Source organism: Corapipo altera, unplaced genomic scaffold (genome assembly GCF_003945725.1).
Source record: "Corapipo altera isolate COAL_440 unplaced genomic scaffold, ASM394572v1 245, whole genome shotgun sequence".
Taxonomy (NCBI): domain Eukaryota; kingdom Metazoa; phylum Chordata; class Aves; order Passeriformes; family Pipridae; genus Corapipo; species Corapipo altera.
In genome coordinates this window covers 75161-94476 of record NW_020885060.1, presented here as the reverse complement: position 1 = coordinate 94476, position 19316 = coordinate 75161, and the positions used below count along the sequence as shown (strand labels likewise).

Here is a 19316-nt window from a genome sequence, read left to right as displayed (position 1 = left end):
ATTTTAAAATGTTATGTAATCCTAACAGACTGACAGCTAAAGTAACCACCTCAAATGACATCTATCTAAAGAACTATATGGAGTGTGGCACTGTCCCAAAACTCCTCTCTCTGTCATCATTCATTCAGTGAAAACTATTGTCCATGTGCAACTTTTAACACTAAAACCTGTTTTCAGTATGGAAAGAAAACCTTTTCCCAAATATGACCTAAGAAGCTTAAGTAACTGCCAAAAACATGTAGAGTGGAGAAGTCAACTAAAAGTAAAGATGATTTGCTGTCATGAGTTGCACATGTGGGACAAGTGACAAGGGGGCAACTCCAAGCAGTGCAATGGCAGTGCCAGCTCAGTGGGCAGAACCTGAGTGATGAAAGCCCTAGAAAAGCATATGAAATGATTTATTCACTGCAATGAACCCTTCATTGAACATCAGATCCCATTTTGCTCACAGGAGGATGAGGGTGACTTCAAAAAGCAAAGGAAGCTCACCTGTACAACTCAACACTACCCATGAGCTGGAGAATGAACCTCCTGAGCAGATCTAACCCAGAGCAGCACAGGGAACACTGAGAGCTGGAGAATGAACCTCCTGAGCAGATCTAACCCAGAGCAGCACAGGGAACACTGAGAGGGGAAGGAAAGGCTCACCTGTGCAAGAGGCCTCCTCCTCTCACACATCCCACCACCCGCAGGGCTCTTGGCAGGAGCTTTTGGTGTTTCTTCAGGATCAACAATTTATTGTAGCCTTGAACAAAGAGCAGAGGGAAGCCTTAAATGCCTGGTTACAGCCAGGGAATTCTAACAGGAGTCACACCCCCTGATACACCAGAACCCTCCACTCCCTCCAAGTGAGACTCAGAACAGGTCGTGCTGCACCCCCAAAGCTGACAAACATCTCCCACTGTCCACCCCCATGTTTGTTAGGCCAGACCTGCCCACCCCCATGTTTGTTAGGCCAGACCTGCCCACCCCAATGTTAGGCCAGACCTGCCCAGAGCTGCACCCTGGCTCTGAGGGCTCTGAATTCACACGTGCTGGAACATTCTCATGGGGGCAGTGACACCTCAGAGCATTGCAGCCCTCTAAGCCACATATCTAACGTGCATTTCTTTGAGTCCTGTGGTGAACTGCTTAGTTCACCACCCACCAGTTTGCCTTCTTACAACTTTATATTTACCTATAAACCTCAGCAACAGAACCTTGTTCCAAAGGTGAGAGCTGACAGGCACAGACTCCACACAGACCCCTGGCACTTTTAACCCCTTGAAGTAAAGCTTAATTAAAGCTCCAAGATGCACAGATCACACTGGAATTTGTCACACAGGCCTCCACTCACTGAAAATCTGAAAGGAAGAGAGATTTGCTCCCATTCTAGGCAGACTAAGGACTGAGACAGGTGTATTTTTGCAATCTGGGCTTCTCAGCTGCAGATTCAAGATTTGAGATAACCCGAAAATATGAAATGTGAATTTTTAACTGAAAACTTTCTTAAAATCTGAGATTTTTGTAGCCAGGAGCACCAGTTATTTTTAGGCTGGAAGGAGACTGAAGTCCTTAGCAGGCATCCATTTCCACAGGATGATAGCAATGAGAGGAGAAGCTGCTGGTGCAGGAGCTGAGTCAGATGGGGAACAGTCTGGGAGCATCTGCAAGGCAGGATGGCCGAGAACTCTCTGGGATGAGTCACCAGAGAGACGCAGGAAATGAGGATTACTCAAAACAGGAACCATTATCAGAGCAACGCTATGTTTTATAATGGGAAATTAATGTTTTATTCAAGTGATGTTTGCTAGATATAATTCCTTGTATCCAAGCAAGTCTAGAACTCCAGCTCCACCTTGGATCTGATTTTCTGCTCAGTTCTGAACTGCACAAGCCTCCTGATTGTGCCTTTTCACAGGCTGGGAAGCTGAATGGCATAAATGAGATTTTTCATACATAATGGGACGTAGCCATGGATGAACAGGGTTTTTTTAATAGATAAAAGCTCTCTGGGAACAAACATTTATCCCAGTATATGGTATAAAAGATAAACAAGCACTATAAAATCTTCCATAGATTTTCAGAAAGACTGAACCTCAAAGATCATCCAGCTCCAGCCTTATCCAGAAATGTAAACAGTTTAAGGGGGCTGGTTGTTGTCCACAGCCTGCAACTAATTAAGCCCTAATTCTCTACCACCTACAGAGCAAGAAATTGGAGAGGGAATATGGCACATTGCTAAGTATGCACTTTTCAGCCAGACTGCACTGCTGCATCCTGGGAATCTCCATCATCCTCACCGGAGCAGGGAGCACTGTGGATCTGCCCTCCCCTGCCAAGAACTGACAGATGACACCAGAAATCTCCAAAGGCACAACGACAGATTGTTATCTCAAAGGGAGGCATTTCCAGAGTCGGCTGAAACATCCAATGCCACCCACAAAGCCAAGCAGGAGGACAGGGAGAAACATTCCCAATTCCCTTCAGTGGGACTCATTTGTGATAACCAAATCCTTGAAAAGACCTTCATTCATTTCACCAAAACGTTTTCCACATTATTTGCAGATTTTTTGCACTGAAGGAAGATGAAAGGCTTAGTTGCCTTATCTGTAATTAGACACACATTTGCTACACATTCCTGGGACAAATAAACAGAACGTACCTTAATAGGGTGCTTTTATCCAGCTGAACTACTTTAAATTTGCTGCTGCTTTGTGGCACAGTAACATTTCACAAATAAACCCCCAGCCCAGTGCCAGGAAAGCAGCATTCCATGGCATTTTTTCGAGTTCCACAGACCTCCTGGGGCAAAAAAAAAGGAGGAAACAGTTTGAAGTAGGAAGGATTTTTCCCTTCCCAGAGTCTCCAGGCCCATGTGAAGCCTTGCTGGAGCTGCTGGGTGACGTCAAACACATCCCCATCCTCTGTGAGCTCCAACAGGGCTCCTCCAGCCCACTCAGGTTTCAGCACTCAGGTCCAAGTTTGGCTCTGGCCAACAGACTAAAAGCTTGGGCCAGACCTCTATTTTCAATTTAGACAAGTATCTATGGCAACCACAAGACTATTTTAAACCCTTCCTATTTGGCCACCTCCAGGTTTACAGTAAAACAGACCAAAAAACCGAGCCCACCCCATCACCCACTGCTGTAACAGCTCAGTGTGGAACAAAGCAATACCTGTCTGCTCATCTCCCCTTCTCTTGTTCAAAATGGAATCAGGCTTCATTTCCCCTCCTTAATACTTTCTGTGGGTCTCAGCAAGAGAGATGCCTTGATTTGGCTCTCATACCCCCAATTTGTCTGGCTGCTCCTGGGTTCCTCCATGTTGCAGCGCCCTTCCTAATAATGTGCTCCATGTGCACACCAGGAGAGGAGCTGGGAAGGGTGTTCCCAAAGGTCAGGGCCACCCCCCACGGCCCTGTCACCACCCCACACTGCCCACGGGGCACGGGGGCTGGGGAAGGACTGCAGCTGCTGAGGAGCAGAAACAGGACTCACAGAATCACTCACTGGTTTGGGTGAGAAGGGACTTTACAGCTCATCTTGTTCCCTGCCATGGGCAGGGACACCTTCCACTAGACCAGGTTGTTCCAAACCATCCAACCTTGAACTTTCAGGGATGAGGCAGCCACAGCTTCTCTGGGCAACCTGGGGCAGGGCCTCACCTCCCTCTGCATAAGGAACTTATTCCTAACATCTCATCTAAACACTACAGTCTAATGAACAGTCTAAATTCTTTTCATTTTCTCTCCACCTGCAGGGTAGCTGGGTTTTGTTTGGTTTCAAACACTTGAGATTTAGTTTTTCTCCTAGAGGAAAACTGTGTGGGTTTCCTACTTCTTTTAAAAACATCTTTTAAGTGAAAAGTGATGGCTTTGGGCAGCCACACAAGTCCAGGGGATGGAACCTTACAAATAACCTCAAATATCAGATTATTTGAAACATGTTGTAGGATTTGGCACTCTTTCCTAAATTTTTTAGGTGATGTCTAAGGCATACATTTCCATGCTGAAAGAGTTTTTTAGTCTCCTTTACATGCACAGCACTTGACAAGCAACTTTTACCTCATAGTAGATTTCTCCTCCTCCTTGTTCTGAACATGATTTGCTACTAAAGGCAGAAATTTGTCAATTCATCAATTTGCATACCTGGCAGTTATGGAAGAAAAATCCAGGCAAGTGTTGCAGCTAAACATGAAACCAAGTTCAGTCTGTTTACACATCCTTGTTATCAAGCTACAGTCAGAAATGCATTTGCTGGGCTGTGTTTGTTTTGCAAACCAGGCCCTGCTTTGCATTACTTTGAGGATTTTCTCATCCCTGGGGCCCAGCTCAGTTCCCCAAGCCAAGGCTCCCTGTTTCTCTGCAGTTTGGCTTGACCCCCAGCTACCAAACCCCTGGGGCTCTGCAGCACCTTTTAAGGTGCAGAATTTCCATCTGTCTATGTTCCAAGCCTTTACATTGAGCCAGCAGGCATTCCCACAGCCCTGGGGAGTAACTCTGCCACTTCCAAACTCCTGCTTACAAAGCTTTTAGTTTACATTGCATCAGTTGAGGCATTGGTCATCACTGCTGTAGGACTGAACTCTCCTCTGCTTGACAGGCTGATTTGGGGAAGTGGTGGGAACCGTTTCTGACCAAGGTGCATTTTGAAGTACACACAAGTAGTTAAAAATTGCTCAGCAGTTTGAAAGTTAACAACCAAGTCTTACTATGAGGGAATAAGAAAAGAGGGCAAACAAGACAAAGGCCTTTTCCAGTGTCCCCACACAGCTGGAAGTTACTTTGCACCTTGCTGAAGGCATTTGATACCCACCAGAGTCCCACCCATCAGTGCTGGCTGTGTTTACACACCCTGCATGCTGTGTGTGACTTCTGCACTGAACACCAGCTTTGGATACTGTCCTGGAACTCGGCTTGCACATCAGTGTGTGGGGACAGTTGTGTCCTTACTCTGCACCAGCTGCACTTACAGGCAGGTCCTGGAACTGCTCCACAGGAGCCCCCACGCAGCACCTTCTCCTCATCAGGAGATACAGAACAGAGGAAGGTTAAACTTGACCTCCCCAGTCCCATGAGAGGCTGAACAAACCTGCAGCGACCATCAGCACTGCCAGAGCAGCAGAGAGGAGGAGACAGGTTATCAAAGCAGATCATTTGCCTTTCATTTGGGAAAATAGACACACAGGGCAACACATACCCACAGTTCTGAGAGTGCCATGGGCTACAACACCAAAAATATTCCTCCTCAACACCCACTGCTAATCTGCATTCTCCTTGCACTGCACCATTACTTACTCCTTCTTATTTGTCATCAGCTTTGGTAGCTTTCAGGTTCTGAAGTCTGGAGTGGATTCAAGCAGCAAAAGGAAAATCTCAGCAAGGTGGCAGCAGACAGCCAGCCAAAACAAACGAGAGGGGGTTAGGAAACCTCCCACTTCATCTTTGGGAACAGAATCAATCACCACGACAGCAGTGTGGTCCTTTGGCCCCCCAGGAAATAGGATTCTTTCCTGGATCTTGCAGCAGAGAACTTGGACTTTATGATCTCTGAGGTCTTTTCTAACCATAATGACTCTTTGATTCTATGATATAGATTTGTTTCTTGCCATTAAAAAATTGAAATATAGAAGTGTTATGAAGATTTCTTTACTAGTTCCAGGGCCTACACCAAACCAAGCCAAGATTTGCTCCAAGACAGCAGCATCCTGACCTAGTTTGAAGGCAGTACACCAGGACAATTCTCATGCTAAATACTTACTGTGCAGTTACTCTGTGTTTAAAACTGACCATATGGTACAACACTGACCATAATCCAGATACTTATGGTCAAGTGCAGGGGAGTCTGGACTTGTCTGTGTCACATTTGAATCAGAGCAGTGAGAATCTCAGTTCTGTGACACAGGCAGGGGTGGGGGAAGCACAGTCATCAATCACCACCAGCTCTTTTTCCCTAAAGGAATGTGGTTGGTGAGACAGGATCAGGAGGCACTGAACCCTTTCCTGCCTCTCATGGGAACAGGGGCTCACTGACCATGCCAGGGGCTCAGTGCTGTCAACTGCATGTCCATAAAAATCCATTTCCCAGACATTCAGTTTGGGGAATTTACAAACAAAAAGACAAATGGCTATAATAAAGTATTTGTGTAATGATCATATGTTTATGAGGTATTCATTTACTATAAGTTAACTGTAAGATCTGAGAGAGGAATTTCAGTCTGACCGAAAAATACAACAAAGTTTTTTGTGACCGCAAAGAAAGTCTTGTGAAGAGAGACCAACTTTTTTACATTCACATGGGATGCAGGGAGTTCTTTCTTAAAGACAACATTTATTTTTTCGCATTTCTAATGCTTATCAGCTGCACTTCACCATTTTAAAGTCACACTGGAGGAGCAATACAGCTAAAATGACTATATACCTTACTGAAACTAATGGGGTTAACGTGGCATTGACAGGACAGGATTTGACCTTCAAAGTCTTTTTTTCAAGAAACATTATTGCCTCCTTTTAAAAGCTGAATAACAGTGAGCAATCTCTCTGAAATACCAGGGTCAGATTTCAAAGCTGTGTAAAGCTGTTCACCAGACCAAACTGGGACCTCAATATTACCTAATAAAGGTCAGATCCCGTGGTTTAAAGGAGTGCAGACAAACAGCAGTGCTGATGAAGCACTGGCACTCTGCACAGTCCAAACCTTCAGGACTGAAGGTTAAAGGATGCTCACGAGTGTTAAACTCATTCATCCTCAGGACAGGAGTGTGAGCATCAATACTGAGCCCAAACTGGCCTCTGCCACATGCCACAATTGTTCTGCATACCAAATTCTTCACACTGGAGAGCAAGTGGAACTGCCAACTCCAGAAGCTCCTGTTCATTTTAGCTGGTTGGTTACATTCGCCAAGGCAAGAAAACCAGCAGTATAACCCTTTTTTTCATGTTTCATTGGGTTATCTTCACCTAACACCAAGGCAGGGAGAGTCCCTGCCTGTCCCACAACGGATTCTTGGCCATGTCACAGTCCAAACCTGCTCCTCTTGTCCCTGGGGCCATGTGTGAAGGAGAAAGAGCACAGACACTACCAGGAAAATTGTTTCCTGGGGCCATAGGCCAAGCAAGGCAAGAGTCTGTATTTCAAGGAACACATGTAAGGCACATTCATTACTTTAATGCATCATCTGAAACTTCTGAGACCAGGGGACAAAATTTTGGAAAGTCTCCATATTTATCTTCCAGCTCACTTAAAGATACAAACAAAAACACCACAGTCAATCCAAACTGACTGAAATTAAACATTTATGGAGCCTTCTAACATCAAACCTCACCCTCACTGATGTTTGCTACACTTTTCTTTTTACTTCAATGCCATGAGTTCAGACAACACTTATCAACTTTGATCCAGAACCAGGAAAAGTGCAAATTTTATCATTGTTACACGAGACATTACTTAAGTGTATGTTATCTTCAATGAAAACAGTTCCTGGGAGTAAATCTCTTACAAAATCATTTGGCTCAAATCCTGTACGTTTGAATCTGGAAATGAAAACTCCATGTAGTTCCATGCAAGGCAATTCCAACTCCAGGAAAATTAATGACCAGTGCAGAGGAAGAATTCTTGGAGAAGAGGGAGAACTATACTAATCTTCATCTGCTTATAGGCCATAAACAATATATTTTATAGGGGTAGCTGCAGAATTACAATTGGGTCTACTTGAGCTTTAGAGCCATCAGCTGAAAGCTTGAGAACCAAACTCTGCCAGCACTTGGCAGAGATGGGGAGTGTGAGGTTTTCCATGCCACCAAGCAGACAGTGGATTGACTTAATACTGTTATCCAAAAGTCCTCCTCCTTGTGATTTCTCACAATCATTATTAAAAAAACCCCTTCCTTGAACACCAATAAACCAGTTGGAAGTTTCCCATCCTACCTGTTCAGTGTGAAAGAACTCTTTAACCTTATGGAAAGAACTATAAGAAATGACCATTATATAAGCTCCCTTTTCATTAAAAAGATGTGTTTTCCTATATTTTCATTTAAGAGCAATGAACTTCACCTTTTTTAAAGACAAACAAGACAAGTTTGAACAGGAACCTTCTACAAAACCCGTCCTGCCCTGGCACAAGAGGCCATAAACCAGCCTGAGCACAGGACATGCTTTTCATTTCAGTGTTTGATTTTCAGGAAATTCTGTTCCCTGCTGCAGCAAGGTTTGTGTTTCTGGAATTCCTTCTGCACGAGCCATGTGCTGTCGGCACACGGTAGGTTTGGTATCAAGTACAACAAATCCTAAGTCACAAATCACTGACTGCAAATATAAATGGTTCCTAAGTCCCTGTAGGATGTTTCCATCAGAATATGAACACAAGAAGCACTTTTGATGCTTCACTTCATACAAGATGTATAATTCTATACTATTAATCAATTTAACTCGTGCTCAGAAAATGATTCCAGTAAGTAGCACATATAATGTCTTTGAAAACTCAGACTGAAAACAACTTATAAGTAGTGAGAGGTGAGAAGAAAAGGAAACAGAGGTATAGCAGATATTCTGGTTGCAAGAGCTCATTCATTTCCTTCTCAGTTCTATCCCCACATACGAGCCAGCTCCAGTCAAACTCCAGCTCCCCTGCCCCAAACACAGCTGGGGCTGCTGCTCCCAGGGAATGCAAGGAGGAGGTGAGTGCTGGTACAGCTCAGTGCCAGACTAACCCTCACACGCTGCTATTGGGCTTATGACTCAAAAATAAGACACCAAAAGCATCTCAGTGGCATTCTAAGAATGGAGTATATTGTGTAAAATCGCCTTAACATTGCTTGGGCCACGTACAATATCCATGGCAAATGCCATTTTATCCAGCCTGGTACTTTGTCCCTTCTCAGCAGCGCTCACTGATGATCCTGTGCTGAGCACACACTTGCTTTTTCAGTTGATGTGGATTTTGGTGACCTGTTGGCTTCCCTTACACCACTGGAGGAATGTCCTCCTCCATTTCTTTGCTGCAGCTCTACCAGGAGGGTTCCTGTACTGGCTCCCAATGTCTGGTGGCCAACACCAGCAGCAGCAACCAGCACCCCCAGGGCCCTGACTTAGCTGAAAGGAATATTTCCTTAATTTCAAAGCCACAGAAGTTGGCTCCTCAAGGGCTCTGAGAAGGGGAGGAGGACACACAGCAAACAAGGAGGGGGAAAATCTGTGCTGAGGCCCCGTGGCAGCCAAAGCCAGGAAGGTAAAGGTGCAACACAGGAGAGAAGATGTAAATTCTTCTTCTAGACGTAACATTTCTACATACTACCCTCATACAAAATAAAGCTCATCTTAAGCACTCACCTTCTTTACCCTTGATGATTTTCATTATTTTTAAGATGTCCATTATATACAGAGCAACAGCTCACAAGAGCATCAACTTTTATAACACCTTTTAAAAGTGACTGATGCAAATTCTCCCCTTTCTGGCAACTGTTTATACTGTTAAAAGGTTTTAAACCCAGAGCTGTTGAAGCCATAAACATTTATTTTAGTACTTGGTAATTCAAAACTATGGTCAAACAACTCTGGGCCTTTCTGAATGCAGTCAGGAATCCCTGTGGTTCACAACAGCACCACAAAAGCAACCAGCACTCAGAGCAACAAGGGACAAGGAATTATTGCTCTGTGTGTTTTTCTAAATGGCTCCTTTTTTTGGCGTAGGAAGGGGCTGAATAAGTTGCACCCAGAACTGCCCCCAGCAAGGCCAGGCCATAGACCTGTGTGCGGGACCCACCAGAGAACTGCCACCACCCAAGCAGCTACTGCATCACCACCAGCACGTCCCAGTGGGGGAGGAAAACCAGTAATTCCAGCAGGCAGTGACCAGTTGCAGAGCCAGAGGCTTTGGAATGCTGCTGCTCACCAGTCTGCTCTCCACAGGGTGCCTGAGGGTCCCAGACACTTCCCAGGCAGGGTGGGAGCAAGGGGAGTGGATCAGGGTGGGCACTGCAGCTCCCTGGCATCAGGCACAGGCAGGGGAGGGCAAAATGTGCAGAGGAGGTTTGCTGGTCCTAAAGAAACCACAATTACTTCTTTCCCCTCTCTGTCTCTCAGCCTTTGGCTCAGTGCCACCACAGACTTGGGAAGGTGCTTTAGGACTTTTTGGTGGCTTTAGAAGAGAACTGGTCATCTCAGGCACAGCACAGACAGACTGGGAATGGTCAAGAAAACATAAAACCTGCTCACACATAAAGGGATCTTTATAAAATTCCAGTTACTGCTGCCTTGTTACCTAAGAATCCCTGAGAGGTAACAGATACTGCTCTCTGTGAGGCCCAGGGTAATGAAATTACAGATCTTTTCATGAGTAAGCATGTGCTAGAAAGCTACATTTATTTGGCCTGCATATTTGAAACTGTTCAAAAGGTTATTGTCTCTCAAAATTTGGATCAGAAATTACTACTTGCACTCGCCTTTCTCTGACAAGGAGCTATATTCACAGTTGTTCTTAATTCCTTGGTGATCGATTAGAATAACAGACACACTACTGCAAAGAAGTCTCATTTAAATTCTGCTTTCTGAAGAAGTATCAATCATGCATACAAAAAAATACTTTCAGATACCTACTATAAATAACCAGCAAATGGAGTCCTCCTGAGAAACCTGGTGAGCCCAACAGCCTTGTCTGTTCAAGTGGGTAATTAATTTGTACAAGAAAACGCCCATCTTATTTTCATAGTTTGTCTACAGCATGTTTGAATTTCAGAATTGAGATTAAATGTTCTTGTCACAAACCACGGATGGAAATAACACTGCACAAATGATGATTTTTGCCTCGACATTACAGGTACACGGGGTGGGTTCCCAAAGATACTGTGATGCCCTCCTAGCTTAGGGGCTCCACTCCAGCTGTATTATTGCAACATATAAGATTAAACTATCTTTGTAACTAAATTCCATGAAGTCAAGGATATCTGAGAACCTTTTTCTGTGTTCACTGTCGCTGTGGAAAACCTGTCCTATGCAGGTGTTGCCCTTTGGGCTTGTGCCAGTAGTGCCACGCTCCCCCAGGGAGGATGGGACATGCCAAAATACACACCCCACAGGAGTGAATGTGTCACCCTCTTTCACTTTCAAACATTCTCTGCACATTCCCTTGGTGCCAACACTGAACACAATGGATTTCCTTATCCAAAACTGCTCCAGCCACCTGTGAGTGAGGGTCCTTGTGCTGCAGCACAAACACCTCGGTGTACACAGGCACTGTGAGCAGAGGGGAAGTGTGGCTGCACCTCAGCACCACCAAGAACTGTGCTCTTCAGGGTGCACTGCATGAACGTACGACTAGCAGGAGCTGAAGGAACACACACATTTGTCCCACCCTGCATATTGTACCTGCCTGTCATGGTGCCCAGGCATTCACAGGCTCATCCCTGTGATCACACTCCAGTGTGGAGCTGTTATGTCAATTCTGTGAGCAGCACAGGCAGACAGAGAACCACCTTCTTACACATCTCTGTTTACTGAATTGGCAGGTGCTGGGGTTTAAACAGAAAAGAACTTGAGACCTGAGCATTTCTGCAAGTTGTTTAGGCTCTTCAAAGTCTGCATTCCTCTGACTGTGACAGGCTACACAGCTTTTAGCAAAGCATGGCACTGAAACTTGGCACTGTGAATACCAGGCTTGTGCCTGCACCACTGCACAGACCTTTGCAGTTTTAAGAAAAGATCCTCTATATAATCTCTAACTAAAGATCACAAGCTCCTGGTTCAATATACAGTCACTACTTAAAATACTCTTTAAGAGACAAGGACCAAACCAGCCCCATAAAAGCCTGACACCAAAGTGTTGGCACCCAGGAGCTCCTGAGCTGTGGTTCATAGCTCGGTTTGAGCAGGGAGATGCACATGAGGAATGGAAAACAGTCTGTGGTGAGGAGGGTTTGGGCTCCAAAGGGGGATTCCTGCAAAGCTGAAGCCCAGCCAGCTGGAAAGGCAGCAACCAAGGTCTGACCCAGAGCAGTTCCCAAAACACAGACAGACAAGCAGCAGCCATGCAGCAACATGTCCAGAGACATCACCTAGACACAAAGCAAAGCCCCAGAACTCTGCTCCTGGCTAGGACGGGTCTGGACACTCTAAATTCAGCTGCTGCCTACATGCCTGGGCTAGATCAGCCCTCCTGATCCCAGTTCCTCAAAGCACTTGAGAGAGGCCCACTGAAAGCCAGGTCACATCTGGCAGTCCAGTGCCTGGAGATTGGATATTTTGGTACTGTTTATTTCAGAGTCTGCAAACAATTATTCTCAGCCCACTTCTTCATGTCATCAGGGCAGGTTTGGGTTTTCCTTGCACCCTTTGCTCACAAATTCATGCCACAAGCAGTGTCTGGCACACACACACTTAAAATCACTGGTCTTGTTAAAATGGAGAGTGCCAATGGGCTCAATCCAGCACAAGTGGTTCCCTTCAACACAGAATCATGGAATGGTTTGGGTTGGAAGGGAACTTAAAGCCCATCCAGTCCCACGCCCTGGCAGGGACATCTTCCAGTAGCCCAGGTTGCTCCAAGCCCTGTCCAGCCTGGCCTTGGACACTTCCAGGGATGGGGCAGCCACAGCTTCTCTGGGCAACCTGTGCCAGGGCCTCACCACCCTGCCAGGGGAAAATTTCTTCCTAATATCTAATCTAAAGCTGCCCTCTTTTAATTTAAAGCCATTCCCATCACCATCTGCACGTGTAAAAAGTCGTTCTCCGTCTTTTAAGAGCTTCCTTGAAGTACTAAAAGGCCACAACGAGGTCACCTGGCTGTCCAGCCTCAGCCCTACTTATGCTTTTAGATATTGGAAAGAAGACAAACAAATCTGCCAGGTGGTCCATGGGAGGTCCCTGCAGGAGCCACTCATGGGTTCATGACCAGGCCGTGGAGCTGGGCCAGGAGGGGTCACAGCACTGAGGGGACAAGGGAAGGGCTGCAGGGAAGGTTGTGCACTGGCAGCCATGAGAGAATCAGCCCCCACATACCACACACGGCATTTTGGAATTAATAGAAATGCTTTAGTTTTTTCCTTTGCCTCCTAAACCAGCGTCCAGCTGCCTCATAAGAGTACGAATGCCATTTTTGGCAGGCCAGGTAGGTCTATTTTGTGGTTCTCTCTTTAAAAAGTTTTTAGTTTTTATAGCATTTTAGTCTTCCTCTGCAAGTATCTCAGCCTGCTTTATTCCCATCCACACTGCCTTCCTCTAGGACGTTGCTATCTCTGAACTTCAGCTACCAGGGAGCCACTGAGCACTGTCACCCCAGGGCTGTAATTCATGCTGACTCACGCTTGCTGGCCCAGAGGCTTTTTCTCCTCACACACCACTCTCCTGAGGTTTATTTTCATTCCTCAGATATCCTGGTTTGAGGGCTCATAGGTGATTTCTACCTGTTACAGAGAGAACTGGGATAAAGGAGAGAACACAGGATTAAGCCTGAGGTAATTCAGGTGAACCTGAGAGAACACTTCACCTGAGAGCAAAAAATACAAAGTAATTGCAAATAAGAGTTTGTTTCCAAAGGACCATCCATGGCATTCTCCCACCTCCAGTGCTTTTTATGGTGGCAATCAGAGAGAGAAAGGGTGGGTGGGCTCAGAGAATGCTTCAGAAACCCTCCCTGCAGGTCTGCTTTCACAGAACCATAAAATATCCTGAGTTGGAAGGAACCCACAAGGATCATGAGCCCAACTACTGGCCCTGCACATGGATCTCCTTTCCTGTTTGTCCTCAGTTAGGGAATTCAAGGTCATCTTCCCTCATGAGCTTCAATACCAGCAAACAGGCAGCAGATGGGTTGGTTGACATCTTAGCTACACCCTCAGAGGTTACACAAGAGCCTCCCAGGAGCTGCTGCCTGATCAGGATTCACCTGCAATAAGCGCCACTCTCACATCCACTGATCTCAGCTCACAAATTGGTGCAATTCACTTCAGCTGGAGAACAATTATCCTTATCTCTAAACATGACCACGATAAAAAGTCACTAGGCGTGGAGGAGTTTAAGTGGAAAAGTACCTCCATTCTGGAACCCAAACTGCTGTTCAGCCTGCCAAAAACCAGAATGCAAATCATAAAACATTCACTACAAAGCTGCTCGCTACCTGAGTTAACATTTATCCAAGGAACAGCATTCTACTGCCAGAGCACGGGGAAATGGAAAACAGGGGGAAGAATCATAACAGAACGTGACAGTAACTTCTTGAAAGATGTTTTAGTCAGCCCTCCTCTGTTCAGAGCACTTTTAGGATGAGGAAGTAGGAAATAAATAGGAAATTAAAACTCCCTCTGCTGCTCTTGCAGTAAGTGATAGAGCAAGATCAATCTTTGGAGAGAGTGTGTATAAAGAGAACAGTCTTCATTAATCTCATCCTTTCCCATGGTGAGAGTTCTTAATTTACACTTTCTAGGCTGAGTAATTACCTCTACTTTACACTTCTAGTTCCTTTAGGAATGGAGTGACTAACATTTGCACAGAAACCCCAGAGGGGCTGTGTGCTGCTGAAGGAAGTTGCTCTTCAGTCTGTGTTCAAGACCTATGACAAGTGCCCTCACGCGTGGGGTAGAACACAAGTATTTCACCCTCAGGCAGTGTTGTGGGCTGGTAGGGTGGCAGAAACCCCTGTGGAACAGCCACTGGATCTGTCAGAGGCAGGAAAATATCCCCTGGGCTCACACAGCCCTACAGAGCTGGTGCTGGACTTCCCACCTTGCAACCAGAGAAACCAGCTCCCAAAAGAGCCCATTTCTGTGACATCCCCCCTGGGGACCACGAGTGGTGCTGCTGCTGCCCCAGGGAGCCACCAGCGAGGGCCTGGCCCCACACAGCACCCAGAAAATCCACAAAACAGCTGCTCCAGCAAAGCTCAGAGCAGCCAAAGGAGAGGGGAGAACATTCCCCAAACAAATGGCAACTGGAGTCTGTGAGAGGAGATGCTACAGAGATCATCTTGGCTGGCTGATGTGAATACAGCAGTGTTTCACATGAAACAGAGATGAAAAACAATGCTCAAAAGCAGAAAGAATCAAAACACAAAACGAACCATTCCTGAGCACCAAAGTGTTCCACGTTGTTTCCACCATTAGATTACATATGAGCCAGCAGAGGTTTGGGAGATGAAAACTCAGCTACATGTAAAACCAAAGTGAGACACATAAAATACAAGTAATGAAGCCAAGTTTTTAACAAAAGGCATCAGGATCCAACCACATCAGTTCTGGACAGAGGATGCAGCTAATAGGAGGAACAAAAGGCCATATGACTGGGGCTGAATTGTTAGTGCAGCAAACGCCTCTGTGGAGACTCCTACACTTTTCTAAACTCTGGAGAGAAACAAAACTACAAGAAACTATAAAAATATATCTAGACTGTCTGTACAGTCACAGAAATGTCCCCACAGCACTCTGCTGAGAACTGGTTAAACAAAACCTGTGCTTGCTGCCACTGGCTGCAGCCTCCTTAGGAAAAAACATAACAGCCTTGCAGGCTCTAAAAATTAGGGGACTGATGCAGTTAACATCCTGCTGATGACTCTTGATGGGAGAAAAGAAGTTATTTGGCAATTCTGGTAGATTCTGTCATTTTATAGTTGGAAATACATGTGCAAAATCTATGTTTTCATTCTATATCTGTAGGCGAGGTTAATTTTTCTTTCAAGTCTGACTAATGCCTTCACTCCCCCTCTCCCACTGGCTCAGGAAGAGACAAGATGTGTGTGTTTTATTACTTGAAACGTATGGACCTACTCACATGAGTCACAACCACATCCATTAAAACAACAAAACCCGTGGAAATACCACCATCCCCAGGCATGAGCACTGCCACCAGCAAGGGAGATTCCCAAGTTTTGGAGAAGGCTCTGTTCTGTTTCCACCAATACTCCTAATGGGAATGGTGGAGCAGATGGGGAAGAGGAGCTCCCTGGTCAGCTCCCACTTGTCAGTGACTGGATGGACATGGTGTGATGACACTGGCACTTGCTCCCAGAACATGCAGCAACTCTGTGAGCCAGAGAATCTGCAGCCTCAGAGCTGCATCATCCACAGCCAGACAGAGAGTTCTGTGCTCCCAAGGGATATTTGTTTTCAGTTCTACTTTTACAATATTTAAAGGAAATCATAGATACCTCAGCTAAGGGGGAGATGGCATCCAGTGATTCCCAGGCCTGCTTCTGTTGGCTAAACCATCCCTGCCTGACGTGACATCCATCACATTCTGCTCCAGGCACCTCAAACTAATCCAGCCCACAACCAGACCTGTCTCAGCCAAGCAGTTCCCAGGAACCCCAGACTGGAAATCACCCAAGGAGACTCTAAAACGTAGCATTTGGCTCTGCTGCTGAACACTCACCCCAATAGCCTTTCCTAAAGCCTCTCAGTGATAATTTCAGCGTGAACCCATCTTTCCTTTTTGAAAGAAAAAGAAAAGGCAACTTAGTTTTAAGGAAGTTGGTTTTTGGGTTTTTTTAAGTTACATCAGAAAACAGGTCATTCCATATTAGTCCTAACTCAGATCTATGTGTCACACACAGAACTGGTGCACAGCTCAGCTCAGGTTTTGAGATGGCTGCAACAAATAAAAGGGCAGTCAAAGGAAAAGGAAAAGGTAAAGGAAAAGGAAAAGGCTGCCATCTCCACTGCCTGGTGAACAGTCACAAGGTGCTGCTTGTGTTGGGACCTGGAGTCTCAGCTCCAATTCTGCTTCCTCCTCCTATCTGCCTTAAACTTCTTGAGTAGATGGACTTGACAGCTCAAGATGTTTAAGGGCTCCCTACACAACCCGGGAGAAATATCAGTGCATGGAGACTAATCAGTATTTCCTGCAAGTGTTCTGCTGCTGGGTCTCGTGAGAACATTTTGTGCCACATCTTGAAAAAGGAGGTATTGCTCTTGATTTGATGACAAATGAATTGGAAATAGGAGCTGTACATGTGCTAATTTCCAGCGATGAAGTTGGCATTCATTACAGTAATGAGCACTGCATAAAGCATATAATCAACTTTCCCTGCAGATGTCAGGAGGAATCCAGAGGCAGGGAGGAGACACATACACTTTCCACAAACACCATAAACTTCCAGTCCCAAAAAACACAAAGCAAGAGGCAGTTCTTTTTCTCCCTACCAGTCCTCAGGGGTATTTGAGTGTATCTATGAAGTTCTTGAACTAATGAGCTTAGACAGGCTTTCAACCATGGGATAAATATTACAACAAATGCTGTAAATATTTTCATAGTGGAAACACAACTGTTTCACTTTCTTCCCAGAAGCAGCAAAAGCTACAAATGTGATTACATTGAGTTGGTAACTGAGGATAACTAATTAAATCCTTTTGTGTAGAGGAAGATGTTTCTATTACATCTTGATAGAAATTAAAAGCAAGTAATTGAAGGAAAAGGTCACAGTTTAATAAATCATCATCTGAAATAAAGTAAAAATACCAGAAAACACCATCCCCATGCTTTGTAAAATCAAAGCAAGGTGGGCAACGGTGAAATGGTACCTGTTATGTGAAATGAAACACAAACATCTCCTGAAGGGATGAAAGAAGGTGAGTGGGGGTTTGCTGGGTTTCATGCCCACGTGCAGCAGCAAGAAGAACACATCAGTGGATGCCCCAATGTTATTATGAGTAAGTGTTCCCCAGGCACCCAGACTGGGAGCAGTTCTTACCTTCTGGCAGCCTGGGGTTGGCGTGGATGGAGTTGGGGTCCCCATCCTCCTCGGGGTGGTACCGATACAGCGTCTGGGACTGCTTTGGGGAGGACTGGCTGCGGTCTTCCTGGAGAGCAACAGGAGGGGAGGTCGTTGCACTGAACTTCACCTTGGGGAAATCGTTTCCCTCGAGGGTTTCATGGGAAGACTTTGCCCAGCTCGGCTCTGTTAAATTCCCCTCTGTCAAGCCCTGGTACATGCTGTTTGCTGGCTCTTCTTTCCTGACATGCTTTTTCATTTTAGAGTGGGGGGCTCTTTCTTGCTCGCGCCTCTCTTTGTTCCCTTGCTTCCCCTTTGGTCTCCTCTCCAGCTCCTCCGTGTGCTGGGGGGTCTCAGTGGTGGTCGTCGTGTGCTCCACAGGAGCTCTGGTGATTGCTGGTGCCTCCCTGTGCGTGCCTTGCCGGAGGGAAGCCGCGGTGGTGCGGGGCACCCTGCGCCTCTCGCCCCTCTCGGTGGCACCGCGCACCTCGGCGGGGCCCTGGGGCACGGCGGGGCTGGGGGGCACCGTCCCCTCGGGGGGAGGACGGGCCGGGGCTGGCACCGACGGGGCCACGCTGGCTGCCGGGTAGTCATAGTCCTCCCCCTGCTCCTGGCTGTCCTGCTCCAGGTGGGATGAGTAACTCCGGTACTTTTTGGGAGACTCCAGCTGGGTGTTGTCCCCCTCGGCCGCCTCCTGGTCGTAGCTGTAGGGATCGTCGTAGTGCCTCTCGGGCTCCCCGTCCTCGGCGTCCCCGGGGCTGGCCGTGTTCAGGGCGAAGGTGTCGCAGTCGGGCAGGCGGTAGCACATGAGCTCCCCGCCGGCGTTGGGGCAGTGGCACACCTTGCAGGGGGGCATGTGGAAGGTGTGCCCCGCCACGTACTTCTGCCCCTCGTGCAGGCAGCCGATCCTGCCGCACTGCGGGCACCCGTCCGCCGGCACCACGGCGTCGATGCAGTTCGGGGGCAGCTCCGGGCACAGCATGAACTGGCAGCTGATCTTCCCGCCACCCTTGGGGCACGAGCACTCGGTGCTGCCGAAGTCCACGAAGTAGGACTGTCCCTCGGGCACCCTGCCGTTGGTGAAGCCCACGTTGAGGCAGTCGTAGTACTGGTAGCCCTCGCAGGTGCAGCCGTGCTGCAGGCACGTGGCGCAGCACCCGCCGGGCTCCAGCACCTCCTCGATGCAGTTCTCCAGGGCCGGGCACTCGGCGCCCGTGCAGTCCCGCTGGGCCCGGGCACTGCCCGCACACAGCAGCACCAGGAGCACGGCATTCCAGCAGCTCGGCTGCCCAGCCATGGCCTCTTCCCGAGCGCAGCTCCAGTCCAAGGGCGCACGTTCAGCGCTGGCTGTTTTCCTGCAGGGCTGGAGGTTCAGCTCCGAATCCGCAGCGGTTTCCTGAGTTACCTTTTCTCATGGATCCTGGAGTTATGAAAGAAAACTCTGTTAAAGACTATACTCGGCACGTATCCTGCTAAACATTAGAGGTCTTTAAAACTTGGGACGAAATCCAACATCTGGAAACCGAAGGACAAAATTAATCTTAATGTCTTCCAAGCATTGTAGGCACTAAGTTTGGAGTTCTATGGTTCCCCCACCCCTATTTTGAAAAAGAAAGGAAGAAAAAACAGTTGTGACTGTTCTG

The 19316-nt window shown here is 46.8% G+C and overlaps 1 protein-coding gene across 2 annotated transcripts in view; it reads right to left on the bottom strand.

The window, feature by feature from the left end:
* FBLN2 (fibulin 2) overlaps nucleotides 1–19316 on the bottom strand; it is a 111844-nt gene that overhangs the window by 57789 nt on the left and 34739 nt on the right. For both annotated transcript variants that reach the window (XM_027668966.1, XM_027668967.1), the window contains one exon: nucleotides 17653–19093. In XM_027668966.1, coding sequence (XP_027524767.1) covers nucleotides 17653–18970 — 1318 coding nt within the window. In that variant the 5' untranslated portion in view covers nucleotides 18971–19093. The remainder of the gene's footprint in view (nucleotides 1–17652; nucleotides 19094–19316) is intronic.